At 44.8% G+C, this 23,605-nt stretch overlaps 1 protein-coding gene across 1 annotated transcript in view; it reads right to left on the minus strand.

Annotated features, from left to right (window-relative positions):
* Positions 1-23,605, minus strand: part of DOK6 (docking protein 6) — a 746,130-nt gene that overhangs the window by 71,545 nt on the left and 650,980 nt on the right. Inside the window, 1 exon segment of the mRNA XM_073676947.1 lies at positions 22,195-22,312. Within this exon segment, the coding sequence (XP_073533048.1) occupies positions 22,195-22,312 (118 nt within the window).

Genomic DNA, 23,605 nt, shown 5'->3' on the forward strand with positions numbered 1-23,605 from the left:
ACTTATTTTCTTCATTCTGGGCTTTCACTCTGACTATTTTGGGAGCAGCTATTATCATTGCCAGCAGATAAGCTGCATACTGTAGGTAATTCCTGAGATGGTGTGATATCCAAGCTCTGTCCTGAAAAAGATTCAGGCTGCTGCTTCATTCCCTAATGTCTTATGCTACAGTTCTGCTATTTCACGTTGGCATCTTTGTACAAGCAAAAGCTCACAAAATGACAGTGCACATAGTTGATGAAGGTATCATAGCAAAGATAGAAGAATTCTTATTAAAGGAAACCTTTCACCTCAGATAAGGCTATTAACCTGCAGATATAATATTAATATGCAAGTCATTAGCTTTAAGAGGGTGCCAGGCTGCTGTATGAAAGTGCAACACTAGGGAAAGAAAGAACCTTACTACTCTTGGGTGATGCTGGCTTTCAGTCATATAGGCATGCCCACAGCACTGTGAGTAGTTGGTGTAAGCCCGTCCCAGCACTTTGACTGCTAGCTGGCTCTGTCCTTATGCACTGAACCGCAATCTGGCAGACAAAGTGGTGGGGAGTGCTTAGAGCCACCGCTCAAAATTTAGCGAGAAATGACTAAAGCCTAGCCGGCTTGTCTGTATGACTGAAAGCCAGTGGCACCCGGCAGAAAGAGAGCTAATTTTCTTCCGAATACCACACTTTCAGTACTGTGGATGTGCATCTTCATAATGCTAATAACCCGCAGACCAACCCCATATCGACAGATTTATAGCCTTATCCAACGTAATAGATTCACTTTACATTAAGTAGTAAGCAAGAGTACGCTATGTCCTTGCCTACACAGCCAATTTTCATTTTTACAAATGCATTTTTTCTTTGGCCTCTTCCAAGAACCTTTTTTTTGTGGGATGTGTTGTGTTGAATGACTCTTTCCACAATGCAATTGTTTTTTAGCTTTTACTTTTATGGCATTCATTGCATGGTAAAAATTACCTGACAGCATGATTTATCAGGTACTCTTGATGAAGGTGATACCAAACGTGCACAGATTTTTATTTATTTTGCTGAAGTCTGTAAAAATTAAATTTTGTTTTTTGTCGCCATTTTCTGAGAACGGTAACATTTAGATTTTTCTATCAATTGAGTTGCTTGAGAGCTTGATTTTTACATAACGAGGTGAGTTTTACTGTTACCAATTTGGGGTTTATACTATGCATTAATTGCTTTTTGTACTATTTTTTACAGAGATGTGGTTAACAAAAATCTGAAATTCTGTTGTTTTAATTTTTTTTTCTTTAAGACATTTTCTATGTGGGTTAATTAATTTTATATTTTGATAGACCAGAATTTATGGACTAGGTAAACTTAAATATGTTTATTTTTCAACTTCTTTATTTTTATTTGGGGAAAGGAGGGATGATTCAAATTGTTAAATATTCTTTTATTTATTTTATATTTTTAAGATCTATATTTTATTACTTTTACTTATTTTTTAGTCCCCTATGGGGACTAGAACTTGTCATTGTCTGACTCCCTGTACTATAGACTGCAATGCCACAGTATTGCAAACTCTTGGCTGCCATGGTAACCCATATGTGCCCCACGATCGGGGTCAATGGGAGTCAGTGCGTGTGAACACCGACAACCTCTCCATTTAAACGCTGCTGTCAAACATGGACAGCGGTATTTAGATGGTTAACAGCAGCGATCAGAGCTCAGCTTTGGCCGTAACTGTTAGACACAGATGACGGCTATGTAATATAGCCAGCATCTACCACCTCCTTGGCCCTCTCCATACACAATCACCCCAGTACTGATGTACTATACAACATTTTGCATTAAGAAAATTACTAGTGGAATAAAAATTATAAGGTAACTTCCTCACATATTAGAGCTGGTATGAAAAGAGAAAAATAAATTTTTTTTTGTATAAACATGGTATTGTCAACTCTATTGTTTCCTACAGTATTTGACATGTTTTGGGCATAGGATAAATGCCTATAATGACAGTTGTATGTTTTCAATAGTGTTTAATAGTTGGATTCAATAGGTTAATATGTTGTGTTAAATGAATTGATTACCTAGTCTTAGATTAGATCACACTTTATTAAAAAAAATAAAAACAAATTGGCCCTTAAGCTACATTTTCTGGGACTAGTGCTCTGCAACTAGTGTTTATTATTTCAAAAGATTTTTCCATTTCAGACATCTAGAATATGTCCACATGATATGCCATGAATGTCTGATTGTTGTGGGCTTCAACACTCGCACCCACACCCTTGAGAACCGGAGCCCCCCAGACTCTAGCAGATAAAAATTGCTGAACACAAATGCATTGCCACTTAATAATACACAGTGACCACAATATAGTTGATGTGAAGCCCTTGTTTCAAAATTAGAGTGGATCCCAGAAGTGGCACCTGCTAAATATTTATAGCACATGTTGTGGATATGCCATAAATTTCTGAGATGGGATAACCCCTTTAAAGGGAACCTGTCACTAGGTTTTTGCCACCTAATCTGAAAGCAGCATAATACAGAGACAGAGACTCTCATTCTAATGATGTGTCACTTACTGGGCTGTCTGCTGTAGTTTTGATAAGTCACTGTTTTATCAGCAAGAGATTATCACTAGAGGATTAGTAAACCTGCTGCATGTAGTGCTCCATTCTCATGAGCTCCTTATTATCCCACCACCACCACTGGTTGACAGCTTTCTGCCTATGCACAGTGTACACAGAAAGCTGTTTATCAATGGTGTGGGCAAGATAATACAGTAAATAAAACAGTGATTTTATCAAAACTTCAGCAAGCAGCACAATAAGTGACACATGACTAAAAGCAGAATCTCTGTCTCTACCGTGGCATGTAGAAGTTTGTGCACCCCTGGTCAAAATAACTTAAAAGTTATTGTGAATAGTTAAGCAAGTTGAAGATGATCTCTAAAAAGCCTAAAGTTAAAGATGACACATTTCTTTTGTATTTTAGACAATATAAATATATATATATATATATATATATATATATATATATATATAAATATTTTTTTTTTCATCTTTTATATTTTAAAAATTACAAAAAGGTAAATGGACCTATGCAAAAGTTTGGGCACCCTGCATGGTTAGTACCAAGTAGAATTCCCTTTTGAAAATATCACAGCTTCTAAACACTTTTTGTAGCCAGCCAAGAGTCTTTCAATTCTTGTTTGAGGGATTTTCATCCATTCTTCCTTGGAAAAATCCAGTTCTGATAGATTCCTGATTCGTATTGCACTGCTATTTTGAGGTCTAGCCACAGATTTTCAATGAAGTTGTGATAAGGGGACTGTGAGGGCCATTGTGAAACCTTCAGCTTGCACTTTTTGAGGTAGTCTATTGTGGATTTTGATGTGTGTTTAGGATCATTATCCATTTGTAGAAGCCCTCTGTTATTCTGGCTTGTCCTTTAATAAAATAAAATAATACTTAAAGGACACGTCGGGGTCCACCGGACTGCAGAGGAGCTGCAGCAGCTGAATCCCAGAGGAATGTTCAGCTAAGCACAGAGAAAGAAATGAACTAGTGTGTTAAGTGCACACACTAGTAGTAACTAAACAAGGTACAATGCTGGGAGTTAACAACACTCCAGAAACTAAACTAATAAACCTCTGCACTGCAAGACACCGCTGTGCAGAGCTGGAAGAATTTGGCAGCATGAAACGCCTGAGCACTAGATGGCGGCGTATAGAGCTGCAGATAGCTGCAGGCCAGGAAAGGTATGGAACCTAAGTTCCTAAAGAGGAGGAGAATCTCTGCAGCACCCAACACATGGGTGTAAAAGCAGCAGTGTGACCACACATACGATGGCGGACCCTGGAATACTGGATCGGTAGCAAGGAAGCCTCCGTGGCTTGGACACCAACCGGTGAACCGACACGGTAGAGCGTGCTGCTCACAGCATTCCCCTAGCCCTAATTGATGGCTAGGATGACTAGGGAGCTTTCAGCAGAAACCCTTGACAACGACTCTCACACACTGCATTTACTGCCAGAGACCTCATCCCAGGTTAGAAAGAGAAACTAGGCACCGGGGCGGAGCCGATGGAGCCCTTAAATACAGTAGAGAAAGCCCCAGTCCCCAGGACAACCAACCACACTGTACCATACAGCAGGGGGTGTGGCCTAATGGCACATGACCGTAAGGGGCGTGGCTTAGCCTCACATGCCCACAAGGGGTGCAGCTTAGCAGCACATGACCGCAAGGGTGTGTGGCTTAGCGGCACATGAGCAGAAATGCATAAACCACACTTAGAATCCCTAGAACGGAATCCAAATGCTGACAGTTACTGACCAGCAGGAAAGGGCCTGGCCGGACACCACAAGAAAGCCCTTCTCCTGCGTACCGGCCTAACATTACCCCCCTCTCTAGGGCTCCACCCCCTGGAATTATGGATACGCTCAAAAGCTGCAATAAGATCTGGAGCGTTGATATTGTCTACCGGCTCCCAAGTCCTATCCTCTGGACCATAATCTCGCCAGTCCACCAAATAAAACTTCTTGCCCCTAACCACCTTAGAAGCAATGATTTCATTTACCTCAAAGTCATCCTGCGCAGATTCCGATTCAGCCGGAAAGGAACCAGAGAATTCATTGAGAGTAACCGGCTTGAGTAAAGAAACATGGAAGGTGTTAGAAATTCGCCAAGTGGCCGGCAATTTCAGCCGATAGGCCACATCATTCACTTTGGACAAGATTTTAAATGGCCCCAAATACCGGGGAGCAAATTTAGTCGAAACCACCTGGAGGCGAATATTGCGTGCAGAAAGCCACACCAAGTCCCCAGGAGCATAACTTGGAGCAGGACGCCAATACCTATCGGCCGTGACCCTCATACACTCCTTAGAAGCACGCAAAGACTCCTGAGTCTGATCCCAGATATCCCTGGCATTCGTTGCCCAATCCTGTACAGCAGGAAGAGGCATAAGAAGCCCAGCCGACCGTTCCCTAGACGGCTTATTTCGCGCACAAGAGACGCAGGCGGCGACAAAATGGGAGATATCAGTAGACATCTTGGGCCACCAATAGGACCAAGAAATTAGCTCTTTGGTCCGTTTGTCCCCAAAGTGCCCTCCAATCTTGGAGGAGTGACCCCAATGGAGAACCTCTTGCCTACGAAACTCTGGCACAAAAGTCCTCCCAGGCAGAAATCCCTGCAAGGTGACAGGGTTATGTGGCGCCCCTGAGGGTTCAGTCGCCACAGAGGTACTGCATCTCACCCAGAGGTGTGGTATCTCACTCTCAGGTAAGGATAGAGTGCTGCCCGGGACCCTAACACCTGCATCCAACACTACACTACACCAGACCAGCAGGAGGGGCAAGATGCGTCGCTTCTCTGCTGAGCCCAGTCCCTGGCTGGAGTGGGGGGCACCAAAGTAGGGGGAACCATGTAGTGGGTGTGGGTGGAGGAAGTAGTTTAGGGGAGCACTTGTTAGGAAGATATAAATAGGGAAGCCATCTTGTGACTTGAGTGAGTTCAGTGTGTGGAGTCTGAGAGGAGAAGTGGAGGGAGCAGGAGCTCTTCAGGAGCTCTGCTCAGGAGGAGGGCCTAGAAAGAGGCCCAGGACCGATTGAGGAGGAGAGGAGCAGGAGAAAGGCTCCAGGAACGTGAAAGGGATCCCAGGGGTTCGGGCAGTGCAGGAGGCCACCTGTACGCCCGAATCTGCCAGGCGGTGGAGGGATTGAGCCGCAGAGGGGACCGGCCCCTAACTAGTGAGAATTACAAAGTTCAACTGGAAACCGGAGGCTTCTGTACTTTCAGGGTGCAGTTGCCACATCCACACTCAAGTCGCCAAAAAGTAACCACGTAGGATCCAGGGAACTCCAGGTTGCCCAGAAAGATCTGAGGATACCGGCTTGGGACATTGTTTGGAGAGGCGCAGGGCAAGAAGGGTGAGGGCCAGTGCAGGAAGACGGCAGAGAAGGGCATATAGAACAGGGTCCTGTCAGGCACTATTGAAACACCTGGGAGTTTGCTGAACCCCTGCCTGGTGAACACAGCGCGACGTGGGAGGTTGCTATCCGGAAAGTGTAACCTGAGGAACTTATCAACTGTGAGTAAACCCTGAGGACTGCACCCCACTGTCTCTGCGAAATTATTGCTGCGCCATCACCCCCTGTACTACACTACACCATAACTGCAACAGCAACATCTTTAACCTCTACACTGCCCTGGAGCTAAGCTCTACCTGTGGAGAGCTAAACCAACTCTGCTGCACTGACATCAGCTCCAGAGGACTTGCTCCACAGCGGTGGCTCTCTCTAGCCACATACCACAGGTGGCGTCACAAACTTTATATAAAAACTATAAATCCCCTGTAAATATTTCCCCTTTGATTGACCGCCCTGGGTCACGGACCGGGTCACCGCCACTGTGACATCTCCCCTAGCAATGACCGGCCCGGCAAAAAGTACCCCACGGCCCAGGGGGCGCGTCATTTACAGAGAGTAAACTCTCGGATGGAACAATAAGCCGCGGTTCCGACTCTTCACCCAGGGAGTCAAAAGAGTGAGACAGAGAATCTGCCCGTGGATTAGATTTACGGATAAACCCCCTTGCCAGATTATCTGCAATGTATTCTGACATTGCTTTCGTCGCAGGGACCGACAAAGGATATACCCTGCCTCTTGGGGGTTCCAAACCCGGTAGTAAATTTATGGCACAATCATCACCGTTGAGGTGGTAGAATCTCTGCAGCTTTTTTGGAGAAAACATCTGCATACTCCGCGTATTGAACGGGTAACACTGACAGCTCCTGAGGTAATTCAGGACGAGAAACCGGAAGCGCCGGACGAACACAATTCCCCTAACAGGAAGAGCTCCACTGGATAACCTGACCAGTCGACCAGTCCAGATGGGGGGAATGCCTCCGGAGCCAGGGCAGACCCAAAAGTACTGAATCCACCCCTCCTCCATTACTAGGAACGAAATAGATTCATAATGGCTAGCTCCTATCTGGAGCTGTATAGTCTCAGTGCGATGGGTAACCTCCTTAGGCAGAACAAAACAGTTAACTACTCAGATTTTAACTGGATTAGGAAGTAAAATTAATGGAACTGAGTGGCACTGAGCGAAAGACGCGGACATAAAGTTTGCCTCAGCCCCCGAGTCCACACAAGCTACTATCTTCACAGTCTTCAAATCAAGAATAGAGATGAGCGTTGTTCGACTCGAACTGTTCGCCAATCTCAAATTCGAGCTGTTTTGGGCGGTGTTCGAGCCGTTCGACAAACCCAAACGATTTGCAAAAAATCCGGCTGTTCGAGGTTATGTTCGATAACTGTTCGTGCACCAAAATCGTAACTGGATTTTTTCACAGTAATACTGTTAATCAATGTTAATAGACAGTTTCAGTATAGAGTGGGCGGGGGGAGGGGCAGGGGATGGATCTCTTCAGAAATAATGCCGATCTCCATTTTTTTATTCTTTCCCGCATTTACAGTGGGGAGGTGCAGTCTGTCAGCCTATCAGCAGCGCACACACGCAGCGAAGTGCTTTTTTTTCACACAAGCAAGGGCATGCGTCATTGGCTGTGTATGTCACATGTCCTTGCCCTATAAGACCCAGCCATTTTCCCCGTCGCCACTATTTTCTCACTGCTGCAGCTGAGTGTTAGACGGCACCGCTGCTGCTGTGGGCGCTATACTTTGTAACTGTGTGAATTGCAAGCGAATTTGCTCTTAAATAGACAGATAGGTTTAAGGAGTAGGGACTAGCTGTAATTGCAGCCCTTTTGAGGGCTAGGTTACAGCAGTTCCTAGCACTTTTTGCCATGCAGGTCTGTGCCAGTGCTGTGCAAGTGTTTTTCACAGCATTTGGCTAAATCTAGCTAAGCCAATCCTTTTGGGCCTCTAGCAGTGTGTGTTAGTCAGTGGAGTAGCCTATCTGTGTTGCAAGCTACACCACCTGTGTATCTGTGTATCTAATACCCATTTTTACTACACCTAGTCCAGTAAATACTTTTGGGCCTGTAGCAGTGTCTGTTACTCATTGTAGTAGCCCATCTGTACCAAGCTACACCACCCTTGTATTTAATAACAATTTTTTACTGCATCTAGCCCAGTAAATACTTTTGGGCCTGTAGCAGTGTCTGTTACTCATTGTAGTAGCCCATCTGTACCAAGCTACACCACCTTTCTATTTAATAACAATTTTTTACTGCATCTAGCCCAGTAAATACTTTTGGGCCTGTAGCAGTGTCTGTTACTCATTGTAGTAGCCCATCTGTACCAAGCTACACCACCTTTGTATTTAATAACAATTTTTTACTGCATCTAGCTCAGTAATTACTTTTGGGCCTGTAGCAGTGTCTGTTGCTCATTGTAGTAGCCCATTTGCACCAAGCTACACCACCTTTGTACTTAACAACAATTTTTTACTGCATCTAGCTCAATAAATACTTTTGGGCCTGTAGCAGTGTCTGTTACTCATTGTAGTAGCCCATCTGTAACAAGCTACACCACCTTTGTATTTAATAATTTTTTTTTACTGCATCTAGCCAAGTAAAACCTTTTGGGCATAGTAGCAGTGTCTGGTAGTCAGGGCAGTAGCCCATCTGTACCAAGCTACACCACCTTTGTATTTAATAACAATTTTTTACTGCATCTAGCCCAGTAAATACTTTTGGGCCTGTAGCGGTGTCTGTTACTCATTGTAGTAGCTCATCTGTACCAAGCTACACCACCTTTGTATTTAATAACAATTTTTTACTGCATCTAGCCAAGTAAAACCTTTTGGGCATAGTAGCAGTGTCTGGTAGTCAGTGGAGTAGTCCATCTGTACCAAGCTACACCACCTTTGTATTTAATAACAATTTTTTACTGCATCTAGCCCAGTAAATACTTTTGGGCCTGTAGCAGTGTCTGTTACTCATTGTAGTAGCCCATCTGTACCAAGCTACACGGCCTTTGTATTTAATAACAATCTTTTACTGCATCTAGCCAAGTAAAACATTTTGGGCATAGTAGCATTGTCTGGTAGTCAGTGGAGTAGCCCATCTGTACGAAGCTACACCACCTTTGTATTTAATAACAATTTTTTACTGCATCTAGCCGAGTAAATACTTTTGGGCCTGTAGCAGTGTCTGTTACTCATTGTAGTAGCCCATCTGTACCAAGCTACACCACCTTTGTATTTAATAACAATTTTTTACTGCATCTAGCCCAGTAAATACTTTTGGGCCTGTAGCAGTGTCTGTTATGCATTGTAGTAGCCCATCTGTACCAAGCTACACCACCTTTGTATTTAATAACAATTTTTTACTTCATCTAGCCCAGTAAATACTTTTGGCCCTGTAGTAGTGTCTGTTACTCATTGTAGTAGCCCATCTGTACCATGCTACACCACCTTTGTATTTAATAACAGTTTTTTACTGCATCTAGTCAAGTAATACCTTTTGGGCATAGTAGCAGTGTCTGGTAGTCAGTGGAGTGGCCCATCTGTACCAAGCTACACCACCTTTGTATTTAATAACAAATTTTTACTGCATCTAGCCCAGTAAATACTTTTGGGCCTGTAGCAGTGTCTGTTACTCATTGTAGTAGCCCATCTGTACCAAGCTACACCACCTTTGTATGTAATTATTTTTTTACTGCATCTAGCCCAGTAAATACTTTTGGGCCTGCAGCAGTGTCTGTTAATTATTGTAGTAGCCCATCTGTACCAAGCTAAACCACCTTTGTATTTAATAAATTTTTTTACTGCATCTAGCCAAGTAAAACATTTTGGGCATAGTAGCAGTGTCTGGTAGTCATTGGAGTAGCCCATCTGTACCAAGCTACACCACCTTTGTATTTAATAACAATCTTTTACTGCATCTAGCCAAGTAAAACCTTTTGGTCATAGTAGCAGTGTCTGATAGTCAGTGGAGTAGCCCACCTGTACCAAGCTACACCACCTTTGCATTTAATAACAATTTTTTACTGCATCTAGCCCAGTAAATACTTTTGGGCCTGTAGCAGTGTCTGTTACTCATTGTAGTAGCCCATCTGTACCAAGCTACGCCACCTTTGTATTTAATAACAATTTTTTACTGCATCTAGCCCAGTAAATACTTTTGGGCATAGTAGCAGTGTCTGTTACGCATTGTAGTAGCCCATCTGTACAAAGCTACACCACCTTTATATTTAATAACAATTTTTTACTGTATCTAGCCCAGTAATACTTTTGGGCCTGTAACAGTGTCTGTTACTCATTGTAGTAGCCCATCTGTACCAAGCTACACCACCTTTGTATTTAATAACAATTTTTTACTGCATCTAGCCGAGTAAATCCTTTTGGGCCTGTAGCAGTGTCTGTTATGCATTGTAGTAGCCCACCTGTACCAAGCTACACCACCTTTGTATTTAATAACAATTTTTTACTGCATCTAGCCCAGTAAATACTTTTGGGCCTGTAGCAGCATCTGTTACTCATTGTAGTAGCCCATCTCTACCAAGCTACACCACCTTTATATTTAATAACAATTTTTTACTGCATCTAGCCAAGTAAAACCTTTTGGGCATAGTAGCAGTTTCTGGTAGTCAGTGGAGTAGCCCATCTATACCAAGCTACACCACCTTTGTATTTAATAACAATTTTTTACTGCATCTAGCCCAGTAAATACTTTTGGCCTGTAGCAGTGTCTGTTACTCATTGTAGTAGCCCATCTGTACCAAGCTACACCACCTTTGTATTTAATAACATTTTTTTACTGCATCTAGCCCAGTAAATCCTTTTGGGCCTGTAGCATTGTCTGTTACGCATTGTAGTAGCCCATCTGTACCAAGCTACACCACCTTTGTATTTAATAACAATTTTTTACTGCATCTAGCCAAGTCAAACCTTTTGGGCCTGTAGCAGTGTCTGTTACTCATTGGAGTAGCCCATCTGTACGGATATGCAGCGATACTAAATAAATAATGGTGCCCAAGCTTATGGCCTCCGTATTGGGCAGAACAAGTGCTCATAAAAAAACAGACACTCCTGGAACTCTTCCCAATAGAGGTAGCAATAGAAATATGGGGCGCGCGCCTGGCTAACAAAAATATACGCTTCATAACAAAAAACACCAGCCTAGCATACTGCATTAATAAGATGGCATCATCGTCTCTCCCAGTGCTAGGCCTACTACGCCGGCTAGCATTCCTGTGCCTAAAACACAATGTATGGGTTCGCGCTAGCCATGATGCTGAGGGGTCTAACACTGCTGCTAACGCCTTATCACATTTCAATTGGCAGATTTTCACAGAGCTCCTACCCAGCGCCCACCCATCGAGCAACAGTTGCCCACCCTCCCTATGGGATCTAATGGCGAATAGTTGATGCCATTAATCAGAGCGTCAGTTGCCCCGTCAACGTGGCAAGCATACGGTAAGGCATGGGAAGAGTGGACACGACTAGGAGCAGGCAGACGGGTTGACCAATGTGAGCAAGCCAGATTACAAGTCACCATAGAATTTCTCAACCAGCTAATGATGAGGGGCATATCAGGGGCGTCAGCGCAGCGGTATCTGACCGGAGTAGCATTTCACTTCCAACTACTGAATTGGGGAGATGGGACAAAGAGATTCATCATCAGACAATCCATAAAAGGGTGGAAAAGGGGTCAGCCATGTCAGGAGTGTAGACGTCCCGTCCCGTGTCACTAAAACTGATTTCTCACATCATATCTCTAACACCATTAACATGACACTCACAATTTGAAGCAACACTACTGTCTACTGCATTTGCGAACGCCTTCTTCGGGGCGCTATGCAAAAGTGAATTAGTCCTTCAATCCAAAATTACCACCAGTTGAGGCTTATTACACCAGGATGTAGTCATAGCCAATAATGCAATACGTCTACGCATACGCAAATCGAAAACGGTTCCAGCGGGCAGGGGCACTTGGGTACTTCTACAATCCACAAACGGTACACTGAGTCGGGTAACAATAGTAAAAACATATATAACCATCAGATCACAAAGTAATTTCTTCCTATCACACATTGATGGAACGCCATTATCAAGATACCAGTTCCAAGCTATATTTAATAAATGTCTAACATCGGCAGGGAACCACCCCAAAGATTACGGGATACACTCATTCCGCATAGGCGCGGCCACGGAAGCAGCAAGAGCAGGACTGTCAGAAACGGAAGTTCAGAGGATAGGGAGATGACGATCCACGTGTTGGGCGAGATACATAAGACTGGACTTGTTATCCTAACGTGGTTTGTTTCTTTTACAGGTGACGCTAAGCCAACAGTGTGGGTGATAGGCCACTTGTATATATATTGGGCAGAAAAAAGGGTGAAAGTCCGCCCAGGCGGGAGGAAATTAGAGTTTCATAACACATATTTCAACTGGAGAGGTATTAGAGGCCTGCAATAGCCACAGGTACTAATGGAGGTAATCAAGGTAGGGAGAGAGGCAAGAAGTCCGGTCATCTTAGTTATACAGGCCGGGGGAAATGACCTAGGTCATCACAAGAGCGCATAACTAATGGCAATAATGAAACTAGACACTGAGTGCTTCAGAGAATTTTTCACAAAACTAACTATAGTATGGTCAGAGATTGTGCCGATAGCGGTATGGCAAGATGCGTGAGACATCACGGCCATCGAACGGACAAGGCGGGTAATAAATATTCGGATGGCAAAATTTAGAAGAGACAGAGGCGGTGTAGTGATACGACACCGACAACTGGAAGGAGATAAAGCAGGCCTCATAAGGCCCGATGGTGTTCACTTAATGGATATTGGACTGGACATATTCCTGTCAGGACTCTAGGATGGAGTGGAACAAGAGTTAAAAGTGATGGATGGGGGTCAGAGTCCTGCATACAAGTGCGCAGAATCCTCCGTGGCCTGGAAATAGAAAGGACATGTTGGAGATTTACACTTGTTGGCCAACTTGCTGGTGTGGAGACACAGGGCATGCTGCAACAAGCTGAATTATTTTAGAAATAAAATGCCTTTCTAATGGAATGAGTATAAAGAGTTAATAAAGCTGTGACCGATTATTGTATTGTCAAGGAAAGGGGGGCGGTGGGGTGGCTGAGCGTCTGGGTTTGGTTGGGGGTCCCCACAGTCTGCCTAGGCTAGATGCAGTTAGAAATTCTAATTAGATACACAGGCGGTGTAGCTTGCTTCAGAGCTGGGCTACTACGCTGACTAGCAGACACTGAAGCTTTGGAGCAGACCTCTGAGTAAACAGCTCTTTAGACTCAACGATCTGTGTTACCCCAAGCCATAGTGTATGTAGTTTCTTACGGTTAAAAGGGGGGGGGAGCAACCAAACCCACCTGGAATTGACGATGCCAACGTCACGTAAAACGCAGCAAGGGGACTCCAAAAAGAGTCTCCATTTTTTCCAAAAATTGTGGCACAGACACCACTTAAGTGGCATCAATTGCCCCAGAGTTGCTTAAAATGGTTGGTGAGGTGATTTTACCAAATCCTCAAGCTTTTAGTCTCCCCAGGATGACACAGGGGTAGAAAAGTCCTTGCGGATCCATGATTTGTTCATCTTTATGAACGTGAGTCTGTCTACATTCTCAGTGGACAGCCGCGTGCACTTATCTGTCAGCACACCATCAGCAGCGCTGAACACACGTTCAGAGAGAACGCTGGCTGCAGGGCATGACAAGATCTCCAAGGCGTGAGTGGCGAGCTCTGGACATTTTTCCAGATTAGAAGCCCAAAATGAGCAAGGGTCCAGTGACACAGTCATAGCTTCGATGTTCACTTGGAGATACTCCTGTACCATCCTCTCTAGGCGTTGACTATGTGTCAGACTTCTAGTCTCCTGTGGCCATGGAAAGGATGGTATAAAAAAGTGGTGAAACGATTCCACAAAATTGCTGTCACCAGCAGATACTGTGTTACTGTTACGGTTTGAGTGATGAAGACCGAGTTGACAGTCCCACGGTTGGCAAGTTAGAACTGTGAGATTCACTACGTGCACCACTGGTGTTTTGTGGAAAAGCACATGTAAGATTCTGCAATAGCCTCTGCTGATACTCCTGCATGCGTGAATCCCTTTCTATGGCAGGAATTATTTCGGCAAATTTACTTTTGTACCGTGGATCTAAGAGTGTGGCAACCCAGTAGTCAGGATTACTTCGAATTCTGACAATCCGAGGGTCATGTTGCAGGTAGTGCAGCAAAAAGGCACTCATGTGTCTTGCGCATCCAGGAGGACCAAGTCCTTGTTGTGTTGGTAGCGAGGTAAGAATGATGCTTCCTTCCTCTGCCCTCTCCCCCCAACCTCGCACAACAGAAATGTGATCAAGGTCTCCCTCATCTGATGAGTCTTCCATGCCCATCGCCAGTTCGTCCTCCAATTCTTCCTCGGCTCCTGCACCTTCCTCCACAGTTTGGCTGCTACCATGTGCCCTGGTTAATCCCTCTCCGCCACCCTCCCATGCCTGCCGCCTTGGTGCTGCCGACCGTCTGGACCTTGGGGATGTTATCCCTTCCGCATACGACTCCTCCTCTACTTCCTCCACCTCCTCTTGTCCCACTACCTGACTCCGAATTCTGTTTAACGTGTGCTCCAGCATGTAAGTCACCGGAATAGTCATGCTGATAATGACATCATCAGCACTAAACATCTTCGTTGCCATTTCAAAACTGTGCAGAAGTCCCTGATCTGAGACCACTCCTGCAGCGTGATTTGCCCCACCTCTGGATCTCGTTGGCCCAGTCTATACGTCAGAACGTATTGCACCAGGGCTTGTCGGTGCTGCCACAGTCGCTGCAACATGTGCAGAGTTGAATTCCACCCAGTCGGCACATCGCATTTCATCCGGTGAACTGGCAGGTCCAACCACTTCTGTAGAGATGTAAGTCGTTGAGCTGCGGAATGCGGATGGCGAAAGTGAGCACACAGCGACCGTGCCCTCTGCAGAAAGCCATCTAGTCCGGGATAGTGGGCTAAAAATTGCTGGACAACCAGGTTTAACACGTGAGCCATACAAGGCATGTGTGTGACACTGCCCCGGGGAAGGGCCGCACCAAGGTTTGCAGCATTGTCACACACGGCCTTCCCTGGTTTCAGGTCCAGTGGAGACAACCATTCATGAAACTGGGTCTCCAGAGCTGACCACAACTCCTCAGCTGTGTGACTCACATTTCCCAGACATTTCAATGTAAACACCGCCTGCTGCCAGCATAGTAAGGATGTGTGCAGGATTACTTCTGCGCAGTTAGAAAGCGGGTGGCATTACCAGACAGGCTTTGGGTGCAGGTGGAGGACCGAGAGGAGGTTGAGGAGGCAGAAGCAGTGGAGGAACTTCTAGATAAAGAGGATTGACGCACAACTCGTGGGGACGGCAAGACTTGGACAGCAGCCCCTTGTCCTGCTGTCACCTTAGTTACCCAGTGCCCAGTCAGTGACATGTAACGCCCCTGTCCATGCCTACTCGTCCAAGTGTCTGTGGTGAAATGCACCCTGTCACACACAGAGTTTCTCAAAGAAGCGGTGATGTTGTGTGCGACATGCTGTTGTAGCGCAGGCACACCTTTCTTTGAGAAGTAGTGGCACTGGGCATCTGGTACTGGGGCACTGCGACGGACATAAGGTCTCAAAAATCCTCTGTGTCCACCAGGCGGAAAGGCAGCATTTCTGTAGCCAACAGCTTGCAGATGGTGAAATTCAACCTCTTAGATTAGTCATGGCTAGGAGGAAATGGTCTTTTACTTGTCCACATCTGAGGGACCGAGGGCTGGCTGTTGTGCTTAGACGGGGTTGAGTAGGGTGTCCCCGGCAAACTGCCGGTCTGTGAGGAAGATGCAGGCGGAAAAGTTAGGTTGCCTTGATCCAAAGGTGGTGCTCTCAATGTCGGAGAGCGCTCAACACCAGCTGGTGTTTCCACTTCCAAATGAAATCATGACCTGCCAATCACGCTGGCTGTTGCGGGTAAAGAGGTGGCAGGTCTGCATTCAAAAACATGTGTGACTGCTGTCCCCCCAGTCACAGAGGATGAAGAGGCCGCGGATGCACAAGATGGGGCAGACGGTGGTTGGCCTGGCCCGCTAGGCCACATTGTAGGCACAGTGAGCTTCCCACTGCAACTTATGCTTCATATCCATGTGACGGTTCATGCATGAAGTACTCAAACTATGGATTTTTTTGGCCTCTGCTTAGCTTTTGGTGACAAATATTACAGATAACACGAGTTGGGTCATCCTTATCAATCTGAAAAAATGCCCAGGCTATGCAAGGCTTAGAGCCCATGCGACCTGAAGAGCCACCACGACTTGTGGTCAGAGGCAGAGTTGTAGTTGAGGATGCAGTTGTTGACATGCTTCCAGTACTCCGTCTCTGTCCAGGAAGGCGCAACCTAACATCGTCGTCAATAGCATCCTCCTCCACCTCCTCTGCTGACCTCATCGACTGGCTGACTGTGGGTTGACATTAAGTGGGTTCTCCAACCTCGTCATCATCACCCTGTGTCTTCTCACACCCGTCGTCCTCAGAGCCAACCTCTTCCTGCCCTGACCGAAAAGTCAAGTTGTCGCTCCAATCAGGTATTTGAGTCTCATCATCGCCTTCATCATTGTCTCCACCAACAGGAGTTACAGTTTGGGAACAAGGGTCTACATTATGCTCAGAACCTTCTTCATCTGGTCCTGGATCTGACTCATAAAGATTCTGGGCATCAGTGCAGATCGTTTCCTCGTCTGGATTAACAGAAGCTCTGGAGCAGACCTCCGTTTCCCAGGCTATAGTATGAGTAAACAGCTGTGCAGACTCAACCATCTGTGTTACCCCATACTCAGACGGGCAGCTGGAGACTTGGGAGCTGTGAGGAAGCAAGTGCGATTGGGGTGACACCTCTGAGGACTGAAGTATTTGTGATGTTGAAGTTGAGGTGGAGGAGAGCCCACTTGAAGGAGCACTTGCTATCCATTGAAGCACCTGTAACTCATCTGGAATTTGTAACGATGGGCGTGTCCGTAAGAAAGGAATCATATCACATTGTCCACGAAAAGAAGTAGACAGCTTAGTATGGCTGGAAGATGGTCTTTCTTCTGCAGATGTTACTCGCCCCCCACCGCAGGGGGGCTCGACCCACCAGCGGACAGGCACCAGTATTGGGAGAGGGGGGGTGGCCATCAGGGTCCACCGCGGCTCAGGCACAAACCCGGCGACACGGAGGTCGCACGGGCAGGAACGGACTGGCCGTGTCGGCTTTGCACTCTAGTGTAGTCCCTCTGCCCGCTCGCGCCCGTAACCTCAAAGGGATGCGCAAGCTGCTTTTCTTCCCAGGGCTGTTCCCCGCCCAGCAGGAACGTGGGGGAGCTCAGGTCGGCCTTCCACTGTACTCCCTTACCTCCGTCGCCCTCTTTCCTTCTTCCGTTCTCCATCTAACCCCTCGGCTCTGTGGTGTCCTCTCTCCCTCCAGCTCTCTCCTTCTCACAGGTGGACAACCGCGTGTATTCACACTGTGGCGAATCTTTTGGGCCCAGGCATAAGAAGTTGTCGAGGTACTGGATAATATGTGCCCCCTTAGAAACATCCATTGCAACCCATTCGAGGAAGCAACTAAACGCCTCAAATAGTGAGCAGGATCTGGACCACCCCTTGGGCAAACAGCGATCTATATAGTATGCTCCTTCCCAGAAGCAGCCCAATAGGTGGACACTATTCGGAGGCACAGGTAGTAAGTAACCGGAACGCCACATCAATGTCTGTTTTGGCCATTCCCAACTTCTTGATCAGCCTGATTGCCTTGTCAAAGGATGTACAGTATATACTACTGTACTTGGTTCCGCGTCGATGTTGTCGTTTACTGACCTGCCCTTGGATATGACAAATGGTGGATTAGTCCGAATGTATTGGGTTCCATTTTTGGCACAACTCACAACGGGGATACCACTACGTCTTGTAAGGAAAGTGTTCTGAATGGAACCGCCATTCTACCTAAAGATATTTCTTTTTTTAATTTTCTTGTCACGAAAAGTAGGCTGATTTCACATTTTTACTCCAGCCTTTCATGATTTTAGAAGGGCATGACATGCCTATGTCTATGTCTCCCCCTCCTTTTACTCCTCCACCTCTTTTCTTTTCGCATGACTATATGTACTTGTCACTTTTCCACGTGTTAGTTGTGTCTTCTGAGCAGTTTGTCAGCTTTTGCACACCTTTGAAGGTGTTTCTATGTGTTTTTGTTTGCCTGCCATTGGTTTTAACGGTGTTCAACGGTGTTCGACGAACAGTTCGACGAACAGTTCGGCAAACACACCGGTGTTCGACGAACCGAACCGATCCCGAACACTACGGGGGTGGCTCAACTCTAATCAATAATAACTGAGGATGGCAACAGAATTTTGGAGGAAACTAATTCATTTTATAGTGACTCGCCTCCAACAGACACTAGAATTCCCCGTTTAACATGCGGAGAGCGACTGGCGCATCGCCCAGGCCCCCAAGGGGTGTGGGACAATAGACTGGATTTTATTGACTGTTTGGGAGGACAAAGACCCTCCGTGCGTGACACCTCCATGGGCACAGAGGAGTCGGAATTGCCCGAACCCTCGCTCAGAGGCACTGAGAAGGTTGGAGCAGAATACTCCCGTATCTTCTCAGCAGTCACCTCCAGTCGTCTCTCGGCAAACCAAAGGCCAATTCTAAAAGATTAATCAATGTCTCAATTGTTACTGGCACCTCTCGGGTAGCCAATGCATCTTTTACATGGGAGGCCAGACCTCTCCAGAAAATGGGAATCAGAGCTTTGTCTGGCCAATCCAACTCAGCTGCTAGGGTGTGGAAACGCACCGCATAGTCGCTTACGGAAGACGTGGTCTGACTAATAGCGAGAAGACGCATGGCAGTGTCATTGGTGACCTCAGGACCCAAAAAGACCTGTTTGAGGGCTGTTGTGAAACCGGCTACAGTCTGCACAACTGGATCCGACCGTTCCCAGAGTGGAGTAGCCCACTCCAGCGCCCGCTCAGAGAGCAAGGAAAATATAAATCCCACCCTAGACCTATCAGTGGGGTACACCTGCGGTTGTAACTCGAAGTGCACTGCACATTGATTGAGACACCCCCGACAGGTCTGAGCGCTCTCAGAAAACTTATTTGGAAGCACTAGGCGAGAAGTTGGGACAGGGGAGGGTATTAGGGCGGCTACCGTCTGGCCCACAGCCTGAGCGGTCAGAGTTGGAATGTCCAGAGTCGGCGCACATTTTTCTACTCGTTGCAACCGAGACTCCAGCTGCTGGATATAGTGTTGCATCGAGGATGAGCCGTTCTGACTCTGTGCAGTAGCCGACATACTCAGCCAGACCCTGGCCTAGTCTAATGTTATGCTGGCGTGTCCTTTAATAAAATAAAATAAAACTTAAGGGACATGTCGGGGTCCACCGGACTGCAGAGGAGCTGCAGCAGCTGAGTCCCAGAGAAATGTTCAGCTAAGCACAGAGAAAGAAATGAACTAGTGTGTTAAGTACACACACTAGTAGTAACAAAACAAGATACAATGCGGGGAGTTAACAACACTCCAGAAACAAAACTAATAAACCTCTGCACTGCAAGACACTGCTGTGCAGAGCAGGAAGGATTTGCCAGAATGAAACACCTGAGCACTAGGTGGCGGCGAATAGAGCTGCAGATAGCTGCAGGCCAGGAAAGGCCTGGAAACTAAGTTCCTAAAGAGGAGGAGAATCTCTACAGCACCCAACACATGGGTGTAAAAGCGGAAGTGTGACCACACATACAATGGCGGACCCTGGAATACTGGATCGGTAGCAAGGACGCCTCCGTGGCGTGGACACTAACCGGTGAACCAACACGGTAGAGCATGCTGATCACAGCATTCCCTTAGCCCTAATTGATGGCTAGGATGACTAGGTAGCTTTCAGCAGGAAGCCTTGACAGCGACTCTTACACACTGCATTTACTGCCAGAGACCTCACCCCAGGTTAGAAAGAGAAACTAGGTACCAGGGCAGAGCCCACAGAGCCCTTAAATACACTAGAGACAACCCCAGCCCCCCAGGACAACCAACCACGCTGTACCAGACAGCAGGGGGTGTGGCTCAGCGGCACATGACCGCAAGGGGGCGTGGCTTAGTGGCACATGAGCAGAAACGCATAAACCACACTTAGAATCCCTAGAATGGAACCCAAATGCTGACAATTACTGACCAGCAGGAAAGGGTCTGGCCGGACACCTCGAGAAAGCCCTTCTCCTGCGTACCGGCCTAACACCCTCCTCTTCTTCAACTTCAGTTTTTTACAGATGGTGTTATGTTTGCATCAAGAATTTGTTGAAATTAAATTGAATCTATTCTTCCTTCTACCCGTGAAATATTCCCTGTGCCATTGGCTGCAACACAACCCTAAAGCATGATTGATCCACCCCTAAGCTTAATGGTTGGTGAGATGTTCTTTTCCTGAAATACTGTGGCCTTTTTTCTCCACACATATCTTTGATCATTGTGGCCAAAATGTTCTATTTTAACCTCATCTGTCCACAGGACTTGTTTACAAAATGCATCAGTCTTGTTTAGATGTTCTTTTGCATACTTCTGACGCTGAGTTTTATGGTGAGGACTCAGGAGAGGTCTTCCATGAATGCCATATTTGTGCAAGTGTCTCTGAATATTAGAAAAAGGTACCACAATTTCAGAGTCCGCTAAATCTTTTTGAAGGGGTTCTGATTTGCCTCTCTAGCAATCCTACGAGCAGTTCTCACTGAAATTTTGCTAGGACCTACACTGTTCCTGTTAACTGCCATTTCTTAATTACATTGAGGAATGGGCTACTTGAAAGCGCTTTGCTATCTTCTCATAACCTTCTCTTGCTTAGTAGGCCTCCACCATTTTCAGAGTTCTAGGCAGCTGCTTAGAAGAACCCATGGCTGCTGCTTTTTGTCACAAGTAGTGTTGAGCGAATTTGTTTGGCATTTCAAATTCGGGTTCGTGTGCTCTGTCACGCAGATAACATCTGCCGATTTTTTGGCGTGAAAACAAGCCGGAACCCCGAACACGAATCCGAATTTGAAATACTGAAAAATTAGCTCAACACTAGTCACAAGGTTAGAGGATGCTGGGTTTTTATAAAGCTGGGAAATTTGCATCACCTGGCCTTTCCTATCGATGATAGTGAACAAGCCATAACCCTAACAGGCGAATTAAGGTCTGAAACCTTGGTCAAAGTTATCTGAGCACACAAATCTCCAAGGGTGCCCAAACTTTGCATCGGTCCATTTTCCTTTTTGTAATTTTTAAAATGTAAAAGATGAAAAACATTTTTTTACCTAAAATGCAAAGGAAATGTGTCATCTTTAACTTTAGGCCTTTTAGAGATCATTTAATCTTCAACTTGCTTAACTGTTCACAATAACAGTAATTTTGACCAGGGTGCCCAAACTTTTACATGTCACTGTATATCATGCTGCTCTCAGAAAAAAACTGGTAACAGATTCCCATTAAGCACTACATAATAGCGATACAGCAGCACTAACCATTGAAATAAGAATATCTGAGCTATTTCTTCGTACTACAAATATATATAAATTAGATTAGTATACTACATGTAACATATAAAAATAATATATATATATATATATATATATATATGTACACGTATATATTATACTTACACACACTGGTTGATTAGCAGCATACATTGGGATTAATGTGTGGATATCAATATGTGTTAGAAATACTGTATAAATCACATATACAGTATGTTACACACAATCCTTCAGTATAACATAAGGCACATTAAATTCTTCAGATAGAGAATGAAGTTAACAGACAGTCGCTGTGTGTCACATATGAAGGAATACAGAACATTTGCACATTTGCTGCTTGCCATTGGAAGCAAAGATCCTACAAATAAGCTTTAAATTACATTTGTCCACTTTATGGAAATCTGAGACTCCTACTTTGTAACCTCTAAAGATCTCATCAGGAGGCATACTATAAAAGCATGATATAAAGAGATATTTTGATGACAGCAATTTGCATTGTAAAGTTCAAAAAGTCACTTCTAAATTGCCTGAGCCGAACACTCAGTGATTTGCCATCACTTGCTAAAATGATAACAAAAATGCCAATTTTCAGAACCAGAGTTCCCACAGAGGTTTATGACAGCTGATAAATTGAAAAGAAAGGGAGACAAGCAACCCAAAGAAAAAGGCAATTTGAGTGAGTCTTGCTCAGCATGGAATAAACTAAGAGCCTCGATGTTTTATTTTTAAACCACTTGCCTTGTAAGCTGTAAATTTCACCAACGCTGTTTTGTCTGGTGATATGATGCCAGTACGCGCTCCTAGGAAGGGATATAGACTTGGACAATGTCATTGGTTCTGTCATACTAGTCTGCAGCTGAAAAGAGATAGACAATAGAAATAATGTTTATGAAATTACAGGAAATAATAACCATACTTTACTGATTAATTATGGTCATCACTCCATGCAAAGAGATATCAGCATAACATATAAGCCAACAGATGTCAGCCCAAGTTAAATAATGGTCGTACTCTTCATCTTTTTCTATCTTAGGAGAGGCTGATTTCTTTAAACTCTGCGCACATTCATTACTATTCCATATTTTAAATGCAAATGAATATAATCCCTCGCCTCTCTGGAGTCACAAGTCTTTAAGTGACAGAATCCAGAGACATTAAGTCAACGTTGGGTATATCTAAGGGATAGCAGCATTCTGTTTGGAAAAATGGTTTAAACCGCTTTAAAGAGAAGAATCCATAATTATCAGCTGACAGTTCTTATATGGCGAGGTAATCCAGGAGTTAACAAGATGCAGAGCGAAATGTATGGAAAATACACAAAATATTCTGAAGTCGTTGGTTTCCGCACCTACAGTTTATTCTAATACAATGATTCATATCTGAAATATTGTTCTGCAAAGTTTAAAGGATTTTGCAGCATTGACAGGTTACCTAATTGCAGCACAGCCCTAAAACCACTTCATCCTTTCATCGAATTTATAGGTGGATGTAGATGTTCCCATTCTGAATTAGGATTTTTTTTCCTGCCTTCTGTGCAGGTGCAGTGTAAGTGCTTATGTAATACATTGGAAGGGAACATGATAATTAATTGGTGCTAGTGGAGGGAGGGGTGGTAGTCGTGTCTTTTACAAAAAGTTTTAAGAAGCAACAGGAAATTAATTTGTCTTCAGATTTATTTTTAGTGTTCTATTTATGCCTTATGAAAAAAAGCCTTACCATCTGAATATACTTTAAATAGTTTGACTATTCTGATGGTGACTTATCAAGGAGGACACCGAATGTATAATATACATATGACCTAATAAGACTGAAACTATAAAACACCTAAGAGACAAAAGAAACAATCCTGCGAAATGTATATGCACAATATATAAAAATAAAATATTTTGCATTATATTCCATTCCTGATGTAAATGCAAAAAAATATGCCATGTATCTTTACTAAAGGCTAAATAATGTGCCAGCCCATGTACGGGATAAACCATGCCCTTAACAAAACCACACCCCTTAATTAAACCACACCCCCTAAGATGTCCAAAATAATACAGACTGAGAATTACACATAGCATAAAAGGTAGGAGAAGTGGAAACGTGCATTGTGTGTATACTGTATATAAAGACATACACAGATACTGGTAATTACACCCAG

Source organism: Phyllobates terribilis, unplaced genomic scaffold (assembly GCF_046119375.1).
Source record: "Phyllobates terribilis strain yellow unplaced genomic scaffold, ASM4611937v1 Scaffold_4__5_contigs__length_816908805, whole genome shotgun sequence".
NCBI lineage: Eukaryota > Metazoa > Chordata > Amphibia > Anura > Dendrobatidae > Phyllobates > Phyllobates terribilis.